This window comes from Alosa sapidissima, chromosome 5 (genome assembly GCF_018492685.1).
Source record: "Alosa sapidissima isolate fAloSap1 chromosome 5, fAloSap1.pri, whole genome shotgun sequence".
NCBI classification, from domain to species: domain Eukaryota; kingdom Metazoa; phylum Chordata; class Actinopteri; order Clupeiformes; family Clupeidae; genus Alosa; species Alosa sapidissima.
In genome coordinates, this window is record NC_055961.1 from 8,835,252 (window position 1) to 8,859,954 (window position 24,703).

The 24,703-nt window shown below is 40.4% G+C and overlaps 3 protein-coding genes across 4 annotated transcripts; 2 read left to right on the plus strand and 1 right to left on the minus strand.

The window, feature by feature from the left end:
- Nucleotides 1-1,447: 1,447 nt before the first annotated feature.
- ttc1 (tetratricopeptide repeat domain 1) lies at nt 1,448-7,164 on the plus strand. The gene is made up of 8 exons (XM_042091997.1): nt 1,448-1,506; nt 2,267-2,769; nt 2,868-2,928; nt 3,033-3,145; nt 3,508-3,544; nt 3,956-4,104; nt 5,483-5,537; nt 6,469-7,164. Exons 2-8 carry the CDS (start codon nt 2,305-2,307, stop codon nt 6,603-6,605), a joined length of 1,017 nt encoding a protein of 338 aa, XP_041947931.1. The 5' UTR covers nt 1,448-1,506; nt 2,267-2,304; the 3' UTR covers nt 6,606-7,164.
- A 190-nt stretch (nt 7,165-7,354) lies between these two features.
- Nucleotides 7,355-17,693, minus strand: pwwp2a (PWWP domain containing 2A). Of its 2 annotated transcripts, XM_042091996.1 has the most exons (3): nt 16,574-17,693; nt 12,467-14,487; nt 7,355-8,589 (listed from the first exon to the last, which is right to left on the minus strand). In XM_042091996.1, the coding sequence occupies exons 1-2, from the start codon at nt 17,665-17,667 to the stop codon at nt 12,495-12,497; spliced, it is 3,087 nt and encodes a 1,028-aa protein (XP_041947930.1). In that variant the 5' UTR covers nt 17,668-17,693; the 3' UTR covers nt 7,355-8,589; nt 12,467-12,494. The 2 variants fall into 2 exon arrangements, with proteins under 2 accessions (XP_041947930.1, XP_041947928.1); XM_042091994.1 differs by lacking the exon at nt 7,355-8,589 and having other exon boundaries at nt 9,721-14,487.
- Nucleotides 17,694-21,580: 3,887 nt separating this feature from the next.
- fabp6 (fatty acid binding protein 6, ileal (gastrotropin)) lies at nt 21,581-22,791 on the plus strand. Its single transcript, XM_042092689.1, has 4 exons — nt 21,581-21,731; nt 22,050-22,225; nt 22,468-22,557; nt 22,646-22,791. The coding sequence occupies exons 1-4, from the start codon at nt 21,665-21,667 to the stop codon at nt 22,706-22,708; spliced, it is 396 nt and encodes a 131-aa protein (XP_041948623.1). The 5' UTR covers nt 21,581-21,664; the 3' UTR covers nt 22,709-22,791.
- Nucleotides 22,792-24,703: the final 1,912 nt, after the last annotated feature.

Sequence of the window (24,703 nt, forward strand, 5' to 3'; positions counted from 1 at the left end):
GTGCAAGTTTATTCTTATCATTGTGAATTTCTTTTGTTTCTCAAATTTAAAACTGTATTTCCCTTTTGAATCATGGGCACGTACAGTTGTGTATGTTGCTGAGTACGCTTGGTGTGACTCCAGAGATAGATGGAGCAGATTAGAGAAAGTTAACAGATGTAGCATGTTTGTGTTGCGTTGCATGAATTATGTATTCCTCCAATGTTGAAAATATGATGTATTTTTGTAAATGTACAGTTTTTTTTAATCCGTTTCAATCCGCCTGTTATGAGCACATATAGACAGGCACTAAAATATGACCCCCCCCCCCAACACACACACACAGAAGATTTGATTTTATCTATTGTAAAATGCTAAACATATTATATATGACAGCATGTGAATTCAATGAAACAAAGTTTTTGTTGTCAGCAACAACTACACAAACACCTAAGTAAGATTTTGGCATTGTTAAATTGTTGTATGAACTTATCAGTTCAGGACCCCACTTATAGGCCTACTTTTATGGCTTTGTTTGAGTTGAACTAGATGACTTTTAATATCTGTCTAAGGATGGATTAAACAGTATGTAGTGAAGTGTAAGCTATCTATGTATGTTACATTTTCAATAAAGATTGTAACAGATTTAATTGTGTGTCTTTTTCTATCATGTAGTCCATAGGGATTTCAAATCTATAACTTGAAAAAGCTTAACATTTTGGACTACTTTGTCTTTTGTCCAATTAATACGGAAAATACGGATTTCAATCAATAATGTGTATCACACAATTACTGAACTAATTAACAGATACAATGCAATACTTTTGCTCAAAAATAAGAAACTATGCCTTAAATAGTGTCTCACTGATGAGTCTGAGCTGACAGGCCTATAAATATCAGACATTAAACAAGACCATTACCACGTTTTCCTTTGTCAGATAATTTAGACTAAGTGCATCACAAGGTTTTACTGCATAAATGGGAAACATATTGGCTGAGAGCATTCTTTGCAAACAAGACTGACAACAAAGATAGTCGGAGACTAATGGACAAACTGGTTTCTTAGGAGACGGCACGGGGTATTTTCCATTCTCTGAAGGGTACGCCTTAAGAGGGTCTTCAGAGCCTCAATAAACCAAACACACTTGTCTTTCAAATTACATTTAGCCTACCTGTAGACTATAAATAGCGCATTAATGCACTTTATTTGAGCCATTCTTTCTAAGAACTTGTTCACATCAAACATGTTTTCCTCATCACAAACATGTTTTCATTACTATTGAAAGTACTTAGTGTGTTACTAGCTAATTCAAACAACATTTAGACATTTCTATAGGATAGACATCTGATTATTGCTTGCCATTGGTGGGGGATAATAATAATGACCTTTGCTGCACATGGGTAAGCAATTTCTATCGGAAATCAGAGGCCCTCTTCCGAGACTATGAAAGCACCCAAATCATAAGACTACATATCCCAGAATCCATTCATATTGCGGAAGTGTTTGGATTCGTGTGGTTGTAGAAGGTAGGTTCAGAAGAGATGAGACAGCATTATAAATTAAGGTTGTTTTATCGTTGTATTCTCTTTCCAGAGCGTTCGAACCCATTCACAAGAGTCATGTTTTTGCCTTAACTCTGACATGTTGTCTGTACATGGTAGTCCATGGGTAAACTAGCCTGCGTAGAGTTTTAGCATATGCCTTGCTAACGTTATGTTATAGCTGTCGCTCATGTTTGGCTGTCGCTAACCAGTTTTACTTGGTCTGTAACGTCAATGTTAATTATTCTGAATCACAATTCATTGAGATGGTTAATAACACAGGAATATGTAGACATTAGCATATATAGAAGCATTAGTTATTGCTTTGCTTTACTTCCAGAGGTCGAAATCTGTCAATTTCTTCAGGCTAGTTAGCTAGTTAAGTTAAGTGGCAAAGCAAAGCATGTCACATCAGTTCGCGTTATTTAGCTAAGTAGCAGGCTATCCATCTCAGTGTTTGGTTATTTATTGCTCAGCTTACTTCTACATTTAAGCCAATGTTACTTTTCTCATCACCATGTACTTCATGGACGTTGATTTCATATGATGGTTTCCTAAGAGAAACTGTTTCATCTGGGGTGTCCGCAAGCTGTCGGGTTAAAACGCTTCATTAATCATTCAGCAGTCAGCATCAAATTCATCCACCATAAAGAATATAAGTCTGGTATGTGATGTCGGTGTTGGTGTGAAGGTGTTGAATCGCTTAAAATGTAACAGTCCTCTCTTTTTTCACTAAACAATTCAGACAATTGAGTGTCCCTGGTATGGACAGGACTTCGGGGCATGACTGATAACTGGAGGGGCTTTGATCCGAGAAAACAGACTGACTGCAATATTCCTGGAGTGCTTCTAGGTATGGAACAGCAGGAAGACTTTTTTGACTGTGAGGAAAATGTACAGGAACAAGGTAAACTATTACATGATTATGCAACATCACAACCCGGAGCAGGTGAAGGAACTGACAAAGGTTCACAGAATGGGACACCACCAAGTTGTGGAGACTCGGCCAGTTCAGGTTTAAGTGAGTTAAACAAAGATTTTGAGGAGTTAAGTGTGAAAGGACCTGAGGGGGAATCGAGTGAATTTACTAATGAAGAGAGAGACCATAGCCTTGATGGACAGGAAGGCCTAGCTGAAGAGGAGGACTGGACAGAAACAGAACCTGAACTGAAAGAAGAACTTGGTCCAGAGTTTGATGATGAGCGCCTGAAAGAGATAGAAAAAGACCTAACAGAGGAAGAGAAAGAGGTAATACATTTTTGCACTTTACAAAGTTTTTATCTAATAGTTTTTTGACAGAAATACAAGATTTGAACAGTTTTTTTCTTGTTCACCATCTACCTCAGCACAGACGAAAAGAAAGTGTGTCTCTGAAGGAAAAAGGAAACAGCCAGTTTAAAAAAGGAGGTGAGAAAGGCCCACTGGTTTTGACGCACATTTTCCTGCTTTTTAGCATAAATCAGTTAAACTTCTTCTTCTAGTTGTTGAAGTGTGAATTTTTGTTTTTTCAGAGCATGTTGAGGCTGAAGAGTCATATACGGCTGCTTTGCATATTTGCCCTGTAAGCTGCAGTAAAGAAAGGTCAATTCTCTTCTCAAATCGAGCTGCTGCTCGCTCACATCAGGTAAAACCAGTTCATTATAAACTATTACTACTTGGGTCAGTCCTTACAGTCTGCAATTCCGTGTGCTCTGCAATGCTTTTTTTTTTGCATGTTCTGGTGACATCTAGTGGTAGTCTTATGATATAACAGCTTGAATGGTTTGGATGTTCTTCAAAGACTTGTTGTTGCATAAATCATGTAAATGTTTTTACACAACAGCACTCAAATTTAAAAGGTCATAGAAAGAAATTGGTTAGGAATGTTTGCCACAACCGCTTATCTGGCTTTGTAGCTTACCACCCAGAGAGCAGGTTCTGAAGGGCCCTGTTTACTATTAATATGAGGTAATGTGCAGTTTGTCTGGTTTTTGAATACCTCTCTAGGATAAGAAGGAAGAAGCCATCAAGGACTGCACAAAAGGTAATACGCACAATCTAAATCTGTTTTACATGTAAGCAAGATGGTAGTTATGTATTATGTCTGTTATGTTATGTTTGTACTGCTGTGTCTTCTTGCTCTTAACTATGTTTAAAATATAGGTATTTGTCTGATTTCCTATATGCAAACTATTACATTACATTAGGCTGACGCATTTTTAACCAAAGCGCCTAACAACATGGTGACAGTTAAGTTTTAAAGCAATTCTCTCAACAATTTTAGGATTTATTAAATGTATACTACTGCATATTTATTGTCTACATGTTTATTTTTGAAGGTTGAGTCTTATTTCTTTGTGGCTTTTTGTAGGATAACTTTGTAGGATATACCTTATATACACTTGTACATAGCATTTGAGTATTACCGGTAACAAGTCTGTGCTCTCTTTACTAGCTATAGAACTGAATCCAGACTATGTGCGTGCAATTCTGCGGAGAGCTGAACTCTATGAGAAGACGGATAAGCTGGATGAGGCCCTGGAGGATTACAAGAGTGTTTTAGAAAAAGATCCAAGTCTTCCAGTGGCCAGGGAAGCATGCATGGTACGTGTCATCCATCTCTTCTCTCGGAGTAGCGATACACAGATTTCACCATTCAATATAGTTTAATACAGAGACCTTTCAATCTTATATGATTTCAAAACAACATAAAATCCTCTTTTTATATGCACTTTCATATGCACTCCTTTACATTTTACAGTAAGCTTAACGCATTAGGTATTTTGGATGTTACCAGGGGTGCAACTAGTTGTAGCAACAACAACTAGTTGTAGCTGTATGTTAAAATCGGATATTCCATAAAGTTCATAAAAATATTTTTAGGAATATACTTTACTTTTGGAGACATAATTTGCAAGTAGTCAAGATAACCAAATAGTGACCAAGCAAACAGCAGAAATAAAATCAGTGTGTGCACTGTGTCTGCACATATTCACTTGAACTGTTTTAATTCTAAAAAGTTGCACATATCAGGGTTTTCTAAAAAAACCCTGATATGTGCTACTGGCTTTCCCCCCTCATTTTTCCATGTGATTAGCTCCCTCAAGTATAGTTCTATGAAAGGTGCTCTAAGCGATGCTGGGTAACGTCACTTCTGTTGACTTTCAAACAAAACAGAGAGCTAGCTCCCTACTTCATCCCCCTCCCTCCTGTGCTGCTCCCGTGCAATTGAAACTCTCCTAAACGTGCATCTCGTCTGTGATTTGCTGGAACAGTTTATGTTTTCATGGCCTAGGTTTGCACAGGTTGTTTTTGTTGCCGTTTTTGGAGCCTGGGCTGTCCACAGCGTGTTTTACAGTGTATTCAGGACACAGACAGCTAGCGGTTGGTTAGGTGATGTTTGCAGTAAGTGACATAAAATGTTTTAGCCTAAAAAACACATGGCATAGCTTAGAGCACCTTTAAATATTCTATCATGTGCTCTATAGCTAGGAAAACAGTGGGCCTTAGGAACATAGAATGTTGAGAACAGGGGACCCTTTCTCATGTTCATTTTCAAAGGGCTGTGTAAAAACACCAGAATTGTTTTTGCCCCATCACAAACACTGAACAGACACTCTCCACACAACAGTACAAACTGTGGCACTTAAATAATAGAAAATTCCTTTTTGGAATCAGGTTTATTTCCTTTTTAATTGGATTTAAAGCTGGGTGTACCCTAATTTTTCATTTACTGAAATGATCTAATGCTTGTCTTGGCATGATCACTAATAGAAACCCACAAGCATTAGCATTCCTTTTGTGAGTAACCATCTTGAAGAATGTACAGTATCCATTTCTGATCTCCTTCCTGGACCACTCCATGCTATAGCATTAGGAATGATAGAACATGTCAAATGTGAGCATTACTGGAGTTGATTGAGTGTATTGTGAACAAATGTCAGTCCCTGCCTCTAATTCTGTCTTCTGTCCCGACTCACAGAGGTTACCGCAGCAGATTCAGGAGCGCAATGAGAAGCTAAAGGAGGAGATGATGAGTATGAGCTTTTTCCATCTCTGCTTTCTCATTTTCCATGTGTTTATATGCCATATGTCTGAAAATGGCGTTGTGATTCCCAACATAGACTTAGATAGATGGGAAGTGATGCACTTCAGTTAAACTGTGAGTCTAATGATGCACTGGCCGTACTATTCTAAACACATTATGCAGTCTTGTGACTCTTGTCATAAATGGTGGGAAAGGTTGATCCTTTCAGAATGCATCTGAACCAATAGGGGTGCATTAAAGGAAGTAGCACCTGGACGTAACCAACATCTCAAGTACAATTGACCTTTTAAGTTCCTGCTTGGCAAAATCTATCTGAACACTGCTTTGAGTGTGGTCAAAATTGTGTTGCCTTTTTGAAAGAGCCTTTCAGTGAAATACGACTGCCGAAATGTGTCGAAAGAAACCGGCACAGACAAACCGCTCCAGTGATGTGCCTCCCATACATGTCAGTGCTGTGATTCTTTAGGGAATTTTTGGGTTGTAATTTTGTTTAGTTTTTCCAACACGAATGACTCAAGGGAATGCACTACTTCCAACCCATGTGCAGGATTTCCTTTATTTATCACAGAGAGCTTACTGTGTGATAGTGGTGGCAGATACGTTTTTTGCAGATTTTTGACCTTGACATTTCTAATTCATTCTAAGTTGCCTCACATAAAAGCATGTAATGTGGCGATGTTTTCATAAATGTTTAGAATTCCAAATGGTGTTTGTACTACGGTTAGTAGTATGAATGCTGCAGATCACCTCCTCATATCAGTACTGGATGCCACAGAGTTAATTAATGTTTTGTAATTGAGAATCTGGCAGGTACAAGAAAAAGTGAGGAAAAGACATTTTAATCAATATATTTATTATATATTATATTTATTTCAATATATTTACTAAGTGCCTATTTCCTTATGTGTTTGTGCTCACAGGTAAACTGAAGGACTTGGGCAATATGATCCTGCGTCCATTTGGCCTTTCTACGTCAAATTTCCAGGTCAACCAGGATTCCAGCTCTGGATCCTACTCTGTTAACTTTGTGCAGAATCCTGGTAATAACAGAAGATAACATTATGGCCATACCTCTGCTTTGATATATATATATATATATATAAAAAAAAAAAGCCAAAAGCCACAACATCATGCCCTGTTGTGCTTCTGTGAGTGTTCTGCTACTAATATAAAGGGGAATGGCAAGTGTATTTGAAGTGGCGTAGTCCTATTCGCCCTCTCATGGATCACCAAGTATCAAAATCTACATTTATTGATTAATTTGATGTAGCTATGGTTGTAATCTTATCGTCCATGTCATGTTGTGTCTAAAAGTGCAATTGCTGTTGTTACTGGCTTTCTCTGGACAGTTGAAATACTGAGTGATTTTACGTGTCCAAAACCACCACCAGGAACTGTGTGGCAAATTTACTGTGGACTTGATCACAGTTTTGTACTCTGCAAAATCTTCCAACAGTGTAATTTTTGAATCCAAAAAATGTCATGATGTACGCACAAGCATACACAGATTAATGCAGACAGTAGTAGACCATCTATTGAAATAACATACAGTAGTGAGAACCATGTCTACATTGTAAGACTGCATGCTTGTAATAAAGGAGCTGTCTTGTTTTGAAGCTTTTCACACTTCTCTGTCTGTAATTCCGATAAGAATTCATATGGCAAATAACCAATTTGGCTACACATATGGATACTAGGATCGTAATTCCTTCTTGTATTCTAGTGCTAGTGGTGTCACTCACACACACACACACACTCACACACACACACACACACACACTCTGTTGCATACAAAAAACACTCACATACAAAGGCAAAAGCAGATGTTTAATATTCAGTTCATAGAGATATACAGATAACAGTAAAAACAAAACAATTTCCCACAACCATCATTCTCGTTTGTTTAACTTGAAGAAAGTCATCCGATTGTTTTGAAACGCACGTATGTACAAAAGAGGAGGCGCCACGTCCTCCATGTCTGCAGCTTGGCGTTGCTGTTTCCCTCCTTTTTTTTAGAGATTTCAGTTCCGGCTGTCGCGAGAGACCACCCTCCATCACTATGCATTTAATTTAAACAGGAGCTCCATAAGGAAATGTTTCGAAGCAAGGAGGACAAACTGGGTTTGCTGTAGCATACAACCATGGGACCATAAAGACAGAGGGACTACAACTGACATTTTGCTATTTATTTTCTGTGAACTGGGTGTAGGAGAAAGGAACATGGGTGACGGGGTGGGGGGAGGGGGGTCGGATTAGGTCTAAATTAATAGTCCCAGACAAAGAGTGTTCTGAGCTTGTTAAATCTGTGTACTTTTGATTCAGCTAATTGCCCGTAAATGACAAAATGAAACTATTCTTCCCAACGCCCTATTCGTCATATAAACACAACACACAAAATGGACTTAAGAGAGCCCACTTGTTAAGGCTATGCCACTTTAAATATAAACCATCATCAAAACAACAAATTTCACATAATTTTGGGCAAAAAGAAGGAAGTTCAACACCACGTTGCACAGCAAAAGCCAGATCCTCCATATTTGCACTTCTGTGACAGCAGAACACATGCAATCTTAGATATTTCTTCTGGAGTGAGGTGTTGTACTATTCATAGTTTATTTAGTTTGCTAATTCTGCAGCATCATCTGTCCTTGATAATTCTGCAGCATTATCTGTCCATTAATGCTTGTAGTAGCGCCCTGTACCTTTTCACCTCGGCCTCGGCCTTGACTTGGATCAGGCTTTAAAAACGGATGCCCGCTCAAGGAGAAAAAACACACTGCAAGATCTATGAATCCTCACATAATCAAAGGAGCTGAGGTTGGAGCGAGTCAGCAATTAATTATAAATATATATATATATATATATATATATATATATATATATATATATATATATCCATAATCTTAAATAAAAAATAATATCTCCTCTTGGCCCATTTTGTCCTGTGGTAGACTGTCTTCCTCTTACCATCTCTTCCTCCAGCCTCTGGCAGTGTGTTCAGAAGGCCATGGACCCATCAGCAGCCCTTCAGCGGGGTAGCACTAGAGGACAGAGCAGAGAAAAGAAACTTGTCAAAATAATGATAACCGATTCTCCATTTGATCTGAAACTGTATATTTTTAACCTCTTAACTCGTATCATATCCCTAGGATTGTTATTTAGCAATGAAATATTTATAAGCAACCAGCGCTGCAAGGTCATGATATTTAGAAACATTTTCAATATATCAGATATAAGCATACTGTGCAAATCACTGAACTTTGGGTAGTGCCGAATTACATCCCTTGCTTAGCAAATAATACCTAATAGAACAAGAATTGCAAAGAGCAGAAAGGCATGCCAGATGCTTGCCAGTCTGTTTATGTCCGCTAATCCAACAGAAGGATATGTGCAATAACTCTTGCAACAGTTCTATTTACTTAGCTATGCAGTCCAAGGGGTACCTAAAAATATCAACAGAGCCTCTTCACTTACTCCACATCTGTTGCATGACTCCCCCACATAAAGCTACCATAGGAAGGAAGAGGATTGCTATTGACATTTCAGTTTGGAACGATAGTGTCTGCTCAGTATAAACTGAGCACTACTACTACTACTACAGAAGTACTTGGCAGACGTACAGCCTACCTTTGAACCAATGAAATCTAGGACAGATTAATGGCACAGAAATTGCTCTGCAAAGGTTTCTGTGCAAGTACTGAGCATTTGTCAACCCCTCAGGCCAAATATCACTGTTGTTACAAAGCCTTCATAAAAATAAAAAAAAGGTTAATATGTTGTTGTTTCTCATATGAAGTATACTTCTGAATGTCCTGATTTTTTTTCTTCTTAAATTTTCAAATTCCTTTCACTCTATGAAAAACATGAGCTCCATGGACAAATGTTCTGAGAATTGTAGTTTCATCCAGCATAGAAATGGATTGCATTGTCACAACTTGACACAGCTAGGACTATGACATGTTAGTCTGTTTGCAGGTGAGAGAATCTGTCTGCGTTCTTTGACCAATTAAACAGGGGATGTCAGGCCCCCTTTATCAGTTGCGGCACAGCCATTTTACAGCTGTGTTCAACACAGAATAAATATTCAATATTTAACTTACTTTAATTAAGACTTTTGCTTTGGGGCCAGGTGGGACATTGAAAAGGTTAAAATAATGACAACTACGCTAAAATTCTTTAGGTTCACATTTTATTTATATAATCTTGAAACAGAAACATTTACACAATATTTTCAAATGTAACTTCTTCTCAAATGATTTACAGCATTCTCTGACCTGCAAACAGACTCAAAAACAAAAACAAAGAGAAAATTAAAACATAACAAAAAAAGCCAGCCACCAAAATAAATACAAATTTCTCTGGTTTTGACAAAAGGTCAAGTCAGTTAGTGTATTGTCGACTACCAAGTAAGTTTACACCGGTCTTAGATCTCTACCTACTGAATAAGAACAATGGGGGAGACCAGGTTGTTCTACATTATGTCCCTTTTTAAAGTGGAAGGGGGTTAAAAGAGTTTGATGGGATGTGCTTGTCAGAGTGAACTATTATGAAACGGGAACAGGTAGCATGTTCTCAAAAATCTCTTCCCCTCAAACAACATAAATGCACAACCATTACCAGTCTGGAGGCAAGCTGTCTGGCTGTTCCTTCCAAACGCTCTGGTTCCATTTGCCAGCACTGCACCTCCATACACATGATCTGGATATATTCACATGTATGTACGTACATATTCAAGATTCACAGCCAGACTAGACAGCCAAACTAGTCAAAAGGCAAGAATATAAAGTTCAGGCACACCACAGAAAAAAAAAAAAAAAAAAAAACCTCAAAAAACATTGCCCTCCAAAGGATACAGCTGTGTCATGACACTAAAATGGAGACAACTCACACTCAAAAATAAGCCATTTGGGACAACCTGCTCGAGAATTATAGCAGAAAAAAAAATAATTTGATAAAATTCAACCTCCCACATGGCTCCGAGCACTCAAAAAGACAAAAAAAAAATGGGGTGGCAGGTTTAGGTTGTCTCTTGTCTGTGACTATGTACATAATCATTGTGCTCTGGAATACAACACAAATGAAGGCGATGGTTTCAAGTGTGTACACCTTCAATAAAACACTACGTATTCTGTGCATTAAAACCAAACATGAGCTCCGCTGTCCAGAAGAGAGTAAAATGGAAGACTGGGTTAAAAAAACAAAACGCACAACAAAACTGGGAGACACACGGAAAATAATCAGACAAGACGAGAGCTAAAAAGCACTAGGGCTATAGATACTGAAGCTTTGTGGTCGGCTGGCAGGCTCTTTGCGGTCAATCGTGATCTCTTTTCCAGGCAGGCAGAGAGGTGGTGTGTGTGTGTGTGTGTGTGTGTGTGTGGGGAACGGGGTGTGTGTGTGTGTGACAAGAGCAGCATGGCACTCCTCTCATGGGCACTTAAGGTGAATTTGGCTTACAGGCAGCTCCTCAGAACACTGGTGCCTCTGCCGTGAGATCCACTGCTGGCCTCGTGCCACCTCAAGATAAAGAGCTTTCTGCTTTAGAGCTACAACTCCACAACCAGCAGCTTCTGCCAGCTATAGGGTAAACGAAACGATGCATCCAAAACAAAGCTTCTTTCATACACATCTTACTGGTGTAATTCCCCATCTAATGCACACAGCACCTTGAGAGGCTATGGAACAACTACCCTTACAAACGGATTAGAGGTGCATTTCAAAATAATGTTATTACAATAACATTTCTGAATGGAAAATGCCCTTTTCCATTTTTAACACTTGAAAGTACTCTCAATCCATACCATTCTCAACCAATACAAATTAAACTAACAAGGACTTCAGCCTTTTAAGTAGTCATAGTCATTTATAATTCTCACATATAATACTGTGAAACTGACCGTTCTAATTCCTGACACAGAACCTATAAGCTGCTAGCATCAATATCCATACAAAGGAACAATAATAATCTATCCTCCTTCTACATGCATCAACTGAGCAAGAATCTATTCAATTGGAGTATAGACACATTGCACTGTAATTACACCTACTTCATCAGTGCTCGTGTTCCCTGGAATCTGGGGAGCATGTGGCCTGCTTAATACCAACTCCACAGTACGGACAGCCCTTGATCTTATACATGAGGTAAAGGATACAAATGGACATATTGTTGGAGATGTAAAAAAGGTACATCTTTTTGTTTCTGTGGAAAGAGTAACAGTCTAGATCCTCGTAATGGACAACAGTAATTTTATGGGAGAAATATTTTTTTTCCCAGAGTCATTTTAAACATCATGGGTATGGTGGTATCCATCCACAGAGAGGGATGTTGATGTGTACACTCACTGCTACCCGTGGTATAAATCCCCTATTGCTTAGAATATACTGAGCCCTCTCTATGAAAAATGATTCATGCATTTCATACACACAAAAAGCTGATGATCAGCTTAAAGGGTTCATAAACCTAGCTCGCAGACTTGACACATTCACCCATAAATTATTATCAGATCGACATGGTTTATGTTCTTGTACCAACATTAAAGACAGGCATGTTTGCGAATGCAATCACATGAGGGATAAAGACATAAAACCTAGACAGAGGAGCTCAATGTTGAGATTAGCTGCTATGTTACTATCTGCAGAATTGTTGACATTTTCTTTAAAAACAAAAGAAAAAAACTATTGATTGTTGTGAACATATAGTGTTTAAAAATCATGATGCAAAGCAGCCATCATCCGAGCACCCACACATCTGCTTCCTTATCAGTCCTCTCTCTGTGGTGTTCCCTCTTCAAAAGGCTAAAATAAAATGAGTCCTAAGTGTCTGACCTGACACTTTCTCTGTCACGGAATGGATGCTGAAAACTAATCTCACGTGGAGTACGGGGTGGGGGTCGTTAAGTGGGTGCCTGCTTTGCCTACCTTTCACTTGCCCCGAGGCTTAAGCACCTCACGTCTCAAACTGCGTAAGGAGGGCGCGAACCTCAGGTGTGAGCTGCTTGGCAGCCTTGGCTGCCTCTGTGATGGCTTTACGGTACAAGCCCTTTCTCTTCTTGTCGAAGCGGGACTGGAAGCTTTCTAGAAAGGGAGCGAGCTGCGAAAGGCCCAGGTAGGAGGTGGTCGGTGAACCGAACCAGGCCACACGAGCCTCCTGCCTGGCTAAGAGCCCGTTATCTTTGCGGCTCACTTGAATCGCTAAGATGCGGGCTGGCCACCAGGGGAAGCCATAGATTTTGGCCCAGACAATGTCCCCTACGCAAATGGTCCTGCCATCCAAGGCAACGCACTTTGAGACGTTTTTGGAATAGACTGTGCCTTTGATCGATTTACCACGCCTTTTCTCGTCCTTAGGGGCAGACGAGGTAGTGGCAGCGGCAGTGGTGACTGCAGAGGACGTGCCGGGGGCCGGGGCCGCCGAGGGCAAAGCACCGGGCGGGGGAAAGTCAAAGGTCTCGGTCGAGCTACACTCGGAGTTCGAGGACTTTATCTCATCTGCGCTATCGACACTGCACATGGAGGTACTAGAGGAGTCGGGCTGGTTGGGGTTTAGGGACACGTAAACCACGAGGTTGCCGGCCTTGCTCCCGCGCGTCTCCCGCCTCTCCTCCCGCCCCTCCGACTCGTCTGGCTCCACCTTGGAGTCCCCGCTCTCCGTGGCCGTCTCGGGCTCCGGCTCGGACTCCAGCAGAGGGAGGACGGGGGGCTGGCATTGGGAAGGGCCCAGCGGTCTGGGCTCGGGGTCGGTCGCTTTGGCGGGACCCAGGCTTTCAGCAGTAGCGGCAGCAACAGCAGCAGGGACGGCCTCCCCAGTGGAGCTGGAGGAGGAGGAGGAGGAGCAGGAGGAGCGCGTAGAGGGGCAGCGGGGCGGGCCGGGCTTGGGCAGCAACACGTGGCCGCTCCCCGGCACTTTCTCAAGGCAAGGCGGCTTACAAGGGGAAGAGTCATTCTCTTCGTTACGGTACCTTTGGGGCTTGATGCGCATCCGCGGCGGCAGTGGGGTGGAGATGCCGCGGCCGCCGCCCCCGCTGATCTGCTGCAGACGCCGGGTGAAATGCACCTTCTGGTGAGCCTCCTGCAGCGCGGCCGCCCTCGTCATGGCCTTGGTGTTGCCGCTGCCGCCGGACGCCGTCTCCCGGTCCCGTTGTCGCTGCGCCTTGGCGATCTTGAGCACCTCCTGGGCCTTGGCATGGTCGATGTTCTTGCTCTGCAGGACCTTCTTGGTGTTGAGATGGACAGCTCTGGAACTGTTGCCTGCCGTGCTTGACACCCCCCTGTTCACCACCTTGTTCGCACCTGCCCCTCCCTTCACCGAGCCGAGAGAGGAAGAGGAGGCGGAGATCCGGATGCCTGGAGCCTGCCGTTTGGGCCCGTCCGAACCACGGACCTTCTCCTCAGGCCGGTGGTCGTTCCGGGGCCGTTTGCCGGCAGCTGATGCTGCAGCATTGTCCCCACGTCGCCGTTTGGCATCGTCTGCCCGGCAGTCAGATGCTGGGCCTCGCCGCGTCTCCCGTCTGTCTCCTGTCGCCACGGCGCCCTTGCACTTGTCGCACAGCACTTGCCGCGGTCTCAGCTTGATGGCGTTCATGATGGACGTGGGCTCTTCTCGGTACAGCCTGCGCTTCGGCCGCTTGATCTTGCGGGGTAGAGGCTGAGGTAATGACTGGTTGTACGTGTCCCTGATGAACAATGGTGGTGGGTAAGGAGCCCCCTCCTGAAACAAGGGGGGCGGTTTTGAGGTCCATGGGTTCGTCCTAGGCTCAGGGGTGGCTTCGGGGACTTTGCGACCCTCTTCGGGGTCTTTCCGGGGGGCGTCGGCAGCATCCTGACTACCTCCTTTCTCGGTTTCCGGTTGAGAGGGTACTGCTTTTAGTTGCATAGATTCTGGTTTATCCTTATATTCTCTCTTCGGATGTAATGTAATTGGAATTCCATAGGGTCCAAACCTAAAGTGAGAAAATAAAAAAAGAGGTATTACATTCATATCATGCTCATACAGGTTCCCTTCAGGGGTAAAAAAAAAAAAAAGGCCATTTTCAAACCTGTAAGGTGAACTATTGATAGCAGGGGAAGGGGGGGATCAAACATAAAGGCAACAATATTCAAATCCATACAGGTGTAATTCATCCGGGTATAATAATTATAATGAAATGAACCTTTATCTATGTTATGAATCTATGTTAAATAATTGATTCACCTTTTGCAACATCAGCATTTTTTCACTTCAACATCTTCATTAAAGCAACGACAGATACACACTGCTCTCTGTTATGGTGACGTATCAAGGATAATGGAGTATTTTACATTAGACCTCAGGCTTGGTCATTTCATTTGTTATAACAAAATATGGTTAAAATGCCCTGGGCATCTCAAACACTGGGTGTCTCAGGATCTTCTCAAAAGATTCACTAGGATGCTTTTGGATTCCTTTTTTTCTCCAGATGAGCTTCTATTGTGAGGGCCTGTAATAGACTCTTTTCACCAAGATACCCAAACAACAGTAAATTATACATCACAGGTCCAGCCAGGGCAGGAAGTGCAACTGAACCTGTAGAGCCTAAGAAGAGTGAGCTGATGTAGGATTGCTGACAGGACCATCTTTTTCCACAAAAGATCCAGACCACTCACTTTGTCACTCCCAATGTGAGTATGTGGTGTAACCATGAGAACTGAGTTTAAACCAATTACATATGTCATATTATCAAACTATGTAAACATTTTGTTCTTTGAGGTGCATTCTGCAATATTGTCTGAAATGTCAGGCAATGTTCACCTTTGTACTGTTACAAATATTTCTACTAATATACTTGCCACTACAAAATACATAACAAGTGTTCTTTGAAAAGTAACAGCCCTCAACATTTCATGAGGCCCCTTTTTTTAAAAAATGTATGCATGATTTAGATTTCTAGAAGATTTTGCCAACCAAATGGCAATGAGCTTAAAGATAGTTGCAGACATTTGGCTCTGACTCCATTCACATGGTTAGTTTTCATTAACTACAGCTAAAGCTACAATTAACCTTTCAAATAACCAGTAAAAAACAGCAATTATTGGTTGACACTATTGATACGAGGCAACATATTTTCATTGTCGGTAAGATAAACGACCTAAAACAAGCGTTTTGCCTAAACAAAGTGACAAACAATGCATTATTGATGACTTATTTTGTAACATGAAGGATAAGGCTGATCTCAACTTTGACCTGAAGCTGAGGCTTAGAAAGTGATGCTCTTCCCAATAGCTAACGGGTCTTCCTCTAGTAGCTAATCTTCACTTGCACAAGCATCAACAGAAATAAACCACTAGATCCTACTATTTACATAAATCTATGTCTATTCAGGCCATGGTACACACTTGCCAACATCAAAAGCTGTTGTTTTTCCTGAACTTAAGTATGAGGGCAACAATAATAACACAATTTATAGAGCTACTGTCACAGCATAACCACATCATATGCAAACATGATTGTAGCTAGAGAGCCGTCTGTCAAGAATTATGACCTAATTCACACTAGAAAGTTAGAAGCCCAGTTCAGAAGCTATTGTCCAAAAGCTCTTGACAGTAAATAGAGAATTTTCTCCACATCAGAAGCACGTCTTACATTTTCATTCTTTGAATATAAGATATGTAGAGATTGGTTTACAATGCAGATTAAGATGTAAACCAATATAAAGGAATAGTCTTCCATAAAGAGAGAGCAGCGTTTTCATGTAACTGACCTTTTACCCTATAGAGACAAAACAATGTACAGTAGGCTACCCTTACCCAACTTTGTCTAAATAATGTTAAATCCTTCACTGGCATAGGATTCATTTCGACTCATTGTTTGATTACCATGTCTGCTTCAAATACACTCCAATGGGCAGACACAATCATATTTTGACGAATTGTTGGGGGGGGCACAGTAATATTATAGGGCAATGGTATTATGATTAGGCACGCTGTTAATGGGACAAGTGGCAAGGCATTCGATAACTCAACAATACTCTCTCATAAGCAACACAGCTAGCATATTACAAAGCTATTTACCTCTTGGAGAGGTCCATGAGCACGCCGGAAAATATCTTTTCGCCTAAGCGAAACGACACAACCAATGCGTCATCGATGATGTGATCCAAAGATACTCGAACCTCAGATCCAGGTATTAGGTGCTCGACTGTGTCGAGCGGTGACCCTGTTGTTTCTGCTATGGGCAAAGATGTTTTGGGTTCAGACTTCACTTCACAGAGACCAGTCTCGAACCTCTGTTGGGGTGAGCACGAGTCCACTGGCACTGGGGATGACAGGACCGTGTCCCCTACGACGTGAAGTTGGGGTGAGTGCTCTGGAGGAACGGCGGAAAAGTCACTCGTGAAGGTTTCGTCCACGGATATTCCTCCGATATTTGACTCACTCTCTGAAACTGACAAAGACTGTGGATGGTCGACATGTTGCGGGCATTCGTGAAGAGCATCCTCAGGGGGCATGAATTCTGAACCAGGAGCATCACATGCGGATTCGGGCACTGGGTCCGGTTCAGAAGAGGGCTTTATCAGTTCTCTAAAATGATCGATGGATTCTAGGTTGAGTCCCACGATTGCTGGTTCGGCCGGTTCAGCAAGGGATAGTCCGGTTTCTGTTACAGAGGGATGAGCTGGGAGAGAATGCAAAAAGACCACTGATGGCTGAGAGACGGAGATGGAGCTAGGCAAAAGGCAGGCGTGAGAGTCGTGAGGATTGACCTCGTTTGCAGACTCCAAAATAGGGGAACACTGTTCTTTCAAGCACTCCGTCATTACATTGTCTTTCAGTTTGTAGTCCACAAAATAATCATCCACGGTATTGTCCCCTTCGCTACTGAGACAACCAATTTTGCCGTGCTCATCATCTCCCTGAACAGAGAGGGTTTTTCCCGCGGCTTCTATGTCCGGCCTTCTCACTATCTCCATTTGGAACTGACTGCATTCCTGAACTGCATCCACATCTCTGTGTTGGTGACAAAGATCCATTACCGGCTCAGAGCCCCGAGTTACATCTGAATTCAGTTTTCCCTCATGACCAGCTGATTCCGATTCGAACTCAACCTCTTCCCCTGCTGTTGTTGATGCCGCAGCAGCTCCTGGCTCTGCAGCCACGGCCGCCATTTTTTCTTTCCGATTTGCAACCAGTCCTTGGCCTTCTCCCTTGATAAGATGTGAGCCCGCCCACCAAAAAGCAATAGCACTTGTGATTGGTTAGTAAACTACAAAGCCTTAAATGTACTGTTCGTGAAAACGCCAATCAAGAGAAATCCCTGGAAACTTGACTGTAATTGGCTTCTTTTTTGTCAATACATTTCGTCTTTGTGAGACCAAACGTTGGAGCCACAAGGGGCAGTAATACCTTTCTTTGAATTTAGCAAGGCCCATCCACTGTTTAGTTGTCTTCACACAATTAAAATGTTGAAGGCTGTAGAACATTTATAATCTGTATCATTTTGTGTCAATATTCATAGACACAAAAAATAAAAGGTCAACCACGAATGTGTATGTTGATATTAACCTTCGACAAGAGATAGCCTAAATATGTAGCCTAGGCCAGGGGTTCCCAAACTTTTCCACAAGACCCCCCAAATACCACTAGGTTCTGGCCAAGGACCCCCTTGATGTGTTATTAAACCCATCGACAATAATACGGCAAATTTAAAAATACATTAGGCTAATCCTAATAATTATTTTAGCCACAAGCACTTCGCGATGGAACATACAGTGTGTAAAAATTATATTTGGGGCTTTCTGCTATATGAGAGCTCACTCTACTATTATTCCCAGTCATTATCATGAAAAATACATGCGACAAATTATTATAATGGCATTGTATAACAACCCTCATAGTAATAGGTATATTTAAAATATTTCTAATGTACTTATTTGTTGCTTTTATTTTTCCTTCCAACTAGCTGATGCCCCCTGGCACCCCGTCACAGCCCCCACTTTGAAAACCACTGGCCTAGGCCATTAACTTGTCATGGTACTCAGTTTTCTAGTCAGGATACAAAATAGCATGCTACATTGTGATGAGGAAGTAAGCTAACCTGCACATTTGCCATAAATGTTTGATGTCTTTGGGAGTAGTCACAGGAGGTTAGCCTAGGCTACTTGTGCCTGACTAATGCTGCTGCTCCAGTTGATAGTCATTTGAGAAAAATATAGTAGCAATAGCCACAAGATGACAGTAGGCCTACATTTAAAAAGTCAGGTTTCATGATAATGTACATGCTTTTTATTGTTACAAGTTCCTGACCCAGATGAATCGAGATATAGGCCTACGGTATCACAGATAGGCCTGGACCACTGTTGGCCCACTAGGGCCAGATCTAATGGTCCCAGGGGGTGGCCTGTTGACTAGTTAGACAAATTGTACACCATTTTCCACTTGAAGTTCTTTATTTGTACTTCTTCATTTCATTTTACACATTGCCAATATAATTTTGCTACCTGTGATGTTAATCGCCGGCAATACCATCAAGACCTAATGAAATACTAGTATTTCAACAGTAGTTGTAGCATGTAGCCTACAGGCTTGTGTACCGGTATGTGGCTCCAAAGATATTTTGCTCTCATGATAGCATGTCTTTAAGACCTTTGCAAATAATAATTGGTGCTTCAGTTGCAACTTAATAATGGCTACACCCCCCCCCCCCCCCCCCATTATAGATCCTACTGGATTGTGGTTATATTGGGCCTATGTCTCCAACACTAAGCAATAGTTTAGTAATTTTACGTTGAGCGATCATAGCCAAAGGTTTATGTTTAACCATTGTTTACAACTGTAATCAAACCTCAACAAAAGGAGGGAGGGGGGATGGTGAAAATGAAGGACACAGAAGTTTATAGGGCACTTTAAAATGGTAAAACTAACAGCAGTAGTAAAACGTTTGCATTATATTCTAGTGTTGCCTCATTTTCATGTTCTGGGGTTGATTGACCTGGTGGACACTTGAATGTTTGACACTCTTATGTTGCTTAAAACTGACATGAGAAATTAGTCTTTAAACTGTATAGAAAAGTTTTTGTCTATAAAAATGCATAACATAATAACAGACATACAACAAACAATAACATTATAAAGAAATAAATGCAAATGCATGATATGAATTGTGCTATATTGCTAGTTTTGTTGTAGTATTTAGAGCACACCACTGATATTTCCAGCCAGCCTCACTGCAGTTCCCATGTGTCTCTGAGAATGTTTTAATGTTAGGCCTACAAATGTTTCAGTCTACAAATGTTTCAGTCAGTGTTTTAAGTAAACTCTTCTGTCCAGAATAGATCATGTATTTAAGTGTAATGTCCTCTGACAAGAGATACTGTGTGAGAGAAACTGTGTGAGAGAAACATTCAAAGATAGAGTGTGAGAGAAACATTCAAAGAGCCATATTGCAATCTGCCATTGTGTTAGAATATATTCCTCTGAATTTGAATGCAGAATGGCTTTGGTCATTTAGCCTGCTGATTTAATTAAGCCCCTTCTCATCAGACATCAACTGCTAGTAAAAAAACAAATCAGTATACTAGCAGTTTGCAATGAAATAGCTATTTAATAACTTCTTGGACTATTGTACTTTTGGCACAGTATTTAGGCAACATTTGACATTAGCCATGTCATAGATGTAAGTTGTTGTTCACTATGAATGCCTATTCACTATGGAACCATTTTCAACAAGGCAGGCCTCACTCAAACTTATCTGTGTGGGTTTGTGTGAGTTTGTAGCTATGCCACTTCTCTTATAAACAACTATGTTGGCCCTTTTTAGGCTGGATTTCTCCTGGTCTAACATAGATCTGCTATACATACATTCCGTAATGCATGTTTTTTTATATACTATATATATATATAACTCATATAAATGGAGAAGATAAATGATCTGCTAGAAGTCAAAAAAGGCAGTTGTGGCGGCAGAGCATTTAATTGCACAAGTTGCACAATGCAGTGGTTACAGTTTTTCTTGATCGCTTTAATGCTTGTGTCAACTCTGACATCTCGTTTTCAAAACAATTAACATGTAGGTCTAAACAAAAGCACTCTGGCCAAAATGAAACATTCTGTTTGCAAAAGGCTCTTACTCTCTCAAAACATTTAAAACATGCAGCAAAAGCAAAATTTGCCTTAAAACAACATATTTCGTAGTAAAATCACTGTGTGATTTCAATCATTCATTACACGCTGGACAACAAAATGCAAAATATAGTTCTCAAAATATAGTAGTTTATAGTAGTTTCATCCTTCAATTTTGCTATAACTGCACTGTTTCTTTCTAATTTTTCTGATGTTATCAGAATCTTCCCAAGATGTAACTGTCATTGACATGTAAGACCTACAGTACAGTAAGCACCTATACAAGACAGATTTCATTGAACTACAACTTGTCATTTTTCATTGACATAGACCTACAGTAAACACCTGGACTTGTCAGCTTTTGTTCTGTTTTCTTCACCAAATAGGAAACACTGTACTTTCTGTAAATGTGCCTTTGATCCATACGTGCAACAGCCATGGTATCTCTTATGGATAATGAATGATTGCAGATTGAAGAATTGTGCAAAGGAGATTCACACAGGTGTCAGAGATTCAGACATATGCAAGGAATCTCTACCACCTGTGAATAGATGTTTTCCTTTTGTTTAGCAATGTGTGAACCCAATGAAAACTTGTGAGCATATTTGCAAGAGATTACTTCTGCTGTGCAAAGAAGGTCTTACTGTAATGGAGACCAAGTGGTTCCCAGTTTCTTTAAGCAGGTCAAAGCAAATGAGAAAAACTGTAATCATAAACTTGGTAGACTGAAGCAAGATCTAAGGAAATCAATCCGTCTTTCACATGCTTATCCAAGTCTTCCTGCTCACTGGGGGTGATCAACCGCTCTGTCACCACTCCTTAATTACTTCAGGTTCTTTTTTACTTGTATTGTAGTGTCCCCATAAACTTTTATGGCACTTCTGGCAATGGTGATCTAAGCATCATACTATTGCAAAAGAGGGCTGAGTTCTAGGTAAGAATCCCTATTTAAGCCAAGTGAGTTTCTCACTGTTTTACCTCACTCACTCATCTGAGCCCTCGCTTTTTCTCAAGCACTTGTAATCCACCTACGCAAGATCTACAATGGCCTTTTCCGGCAAGTATGAGACTGAGTCCCAGGAGGGATACGAGGCCTTCTGCAAGCTTTTGGGTAGGACAATTTTTGGAAATTTCAGTACTGACAGATTGCTAACAGATTTAAGGAAATTCTGTTTGTTACGCTGTTGCTTGCATTGTTATGTTGGCTTCTTCATATTTGTAAGGAGATTTGGTTGAAATTTTAATTTGAACATTTTACAGCCATTATTTTTTAAATTAACAGTTAAAAGCATATAGAGTCCCGAAGGTGAAGCATTTGAATTACAGCTACAAAATGCCAGCACTGAACTGTGTAAACCACTGTTACTGTAGGTAAATAACCATTCTATAGCTATCTTTATGATATAATGCTCTATTTGTATGTCTCCAGGTATTCCCGATGACATCATTGAGAAAGGTCGGGATTACAAACTGGTGACTGAGGTGGTGCAGAACGGTAATGACTTCACCTGGACTCAACACTACCCTAACAACCACCAGGTCTCCAACAAGTTTGTCATCGGCAAGGAGTGTGACATGGAAACTATTGGTGGAAAGAAGTTCAAGGTAAAAGGATCATCCAATTGCCTAATCTTTTCTGTTTACATGTGTCTTTATCTCCCTCCTTCTCTCTCCCTCCCTCGCTCTGTCTCTCCCAATCTATCTCTGTCTCCCTCATCCCCATCCTTTCTCTAACTCAGACAATTATAGTGGCACTTTTTAACAGTGAAGTGCCAGTACAAAATCAATGATATGATGCAAGTGATTCACAATCAAGAATTGTTGATTGTTTGTTCTGCTCTGCTCAGGCCACAGTTACCATGGATGGGGGCAAACTTCATACGCAGTTTCCCAACTACACTCACTCAACTGAGATCAGTGGTGGAAAGCTGATTGAGGTGAGCATTGCAATGGCAGTTTCCTCTGAAGAAAAAATAAATAATGTATCTGGAATATCCCTAATTTTTTGTCTTGTTTTCTGTGTAGATATCAACAGCCACAACAGCCTCAGGCCCTGTTGTACTGAAGAGAGTCAGCAAGAAGCTTTAATTCATATTACAGTGCCACTGTTATGCTGTATACAATTGCTAACCTCAAACTTGAACTATGAAATAAAATGCAACATAACTTAATTTACCAGTGTACTTTGTATTTTTCATGAGCGAGTGGGTTGAAAAAAAGACAATACATGAAACTCATTTTTAAGCTTTTAAGAGGAAATTGTTGTATATCTACCACTATAAATATAAGTCATGGCTCACTTTTTTTTTTTCATAAGCTCAAATATTTTTATAAACATATTGTATTTTATGTTTTACAGATGCATTGAATAAAATCCTTGAAAAACATAAACACAGAGGTTTGTAGTAAAACATACAAATCTAGATATCCCTTGGGATTAATAAAGTGTTTGTCTGTCTAAATCCTTCCAAAAACAGTGGAAGTTGTTACAGCTCTGGGACCGGTGTCCTTGTGTTGTGTGTGTGTGTGTGTGTGCGTTCGTGCGTGTGTGTGTGTGTGTACAGCAGGCTTGTGCAAAATTCCAGAATTTAATTGAAACTGGCTCTTAAATTCCAATTCAATTCTTGAATTTCACTTGCTTTTCAATTGAGGTAACAAACAGGAAGTAGAATTGCAATTTGAATTTTGCACAACCCTGGTGTACAGTGAGGAAAATAAGTATTGAACACTTTTGAACAACATTTTCTTTCAGTAAGTATATTTCCAATGAGGCTATTGACATGAAAAATCCAAACATTATAGTCCATAAATAAATGTATGTGTAATAAAGTGAAATGAGACAGGAAAAAAGTATTGAACACACAGAGAAAAAGCAGTAAACCAAGGCAAAGAAAGTCAAGAAACCAGCTAAAATCTGCTTGTTCAATACCTAAAGTGTTCCTAGCCAAAGAAAGTCATTTTCATGTCATCTGACAATAGACCACACTTCCAGACAAAGTCACTGTACCATTCAGTAATTGCACAATTTCAACCCAATTTTGCTTCTCTTATTTCTTCATTGTATGTGCATTCTTATTTACTTTTTATTTTTTACTTGAATGTTATGTTTGTCTGTGGACTTAATTGGTAAAATATGTCTTGTCTTCACCGTGGGATAGTGAGAAAAGTAATTTCAATCTCTTTGTATGTCTTGGCATGTGAAGAAATTGACAATAAAGCAGACTTTGACTTTATGTTCAGGTTTTTCATGTTGTTCGTGATACCATGCACCTTAATTAGATTCCCAAGGCCTGGAATAAAAACAGCCCCACAATAGCACAGCCTCTCCACCATAATTCTCATTAGGTATGGGGTTCTTTTCAGTATAGTCTTTCTTCTATGTACGCCAAACACACCTAAAGTGTTCCTAGCCAAAGAAAGTCATTTTCATGTCATCTGACAATAGACCACACTTTCAGACAAAGTCACTGTACCATTCAGTAACTCCTGCCGTTTACATTGGTAATTAAATTACAGGACAGGTGTTTACCTAGCATGCCCTTAAAATAAGCTATTAGCAGTGAGGTCACCTTTGAAGATTGTTTGGGGGACTTGGTGACCCCAAGTCTGTAACTCTCCAATAGTGGTCCTTATGGATTTTTTTGCCATCTCTGGCATTATGCTATACTGTACGTGGTGGTAAGATAACCATGGATCTTTGTCCAAGCATGTTTGTTACATTTCCAGTTGATTAGAACCTTTTAATCATTGTTTTAACTGTAAATATAGGCATTTTCAACAAAGTACCTAGTTTTTATAGACATTCACTTACTTACAAATGTCAACACACTTTCTATTTATTTACATTTTGTGTATCCTTTTTATCCACTGTTACACTTGAAAAAAGGCATTCTATCAAAGCAAGATTGAGAGCGCCACTGACAGTAGAAAACTTTTTTCTACTTTCAAATCTTTTCTCAATCTTTCACCACCACCATCAACTACTTCACTGTCAGCAGATGACTAGGAAAAGTATGTGGACTTTCTACTTCACCAACAGGTGGCATCAAAATCTCTCTGTAAATGTTGGTCATGTAACTATTT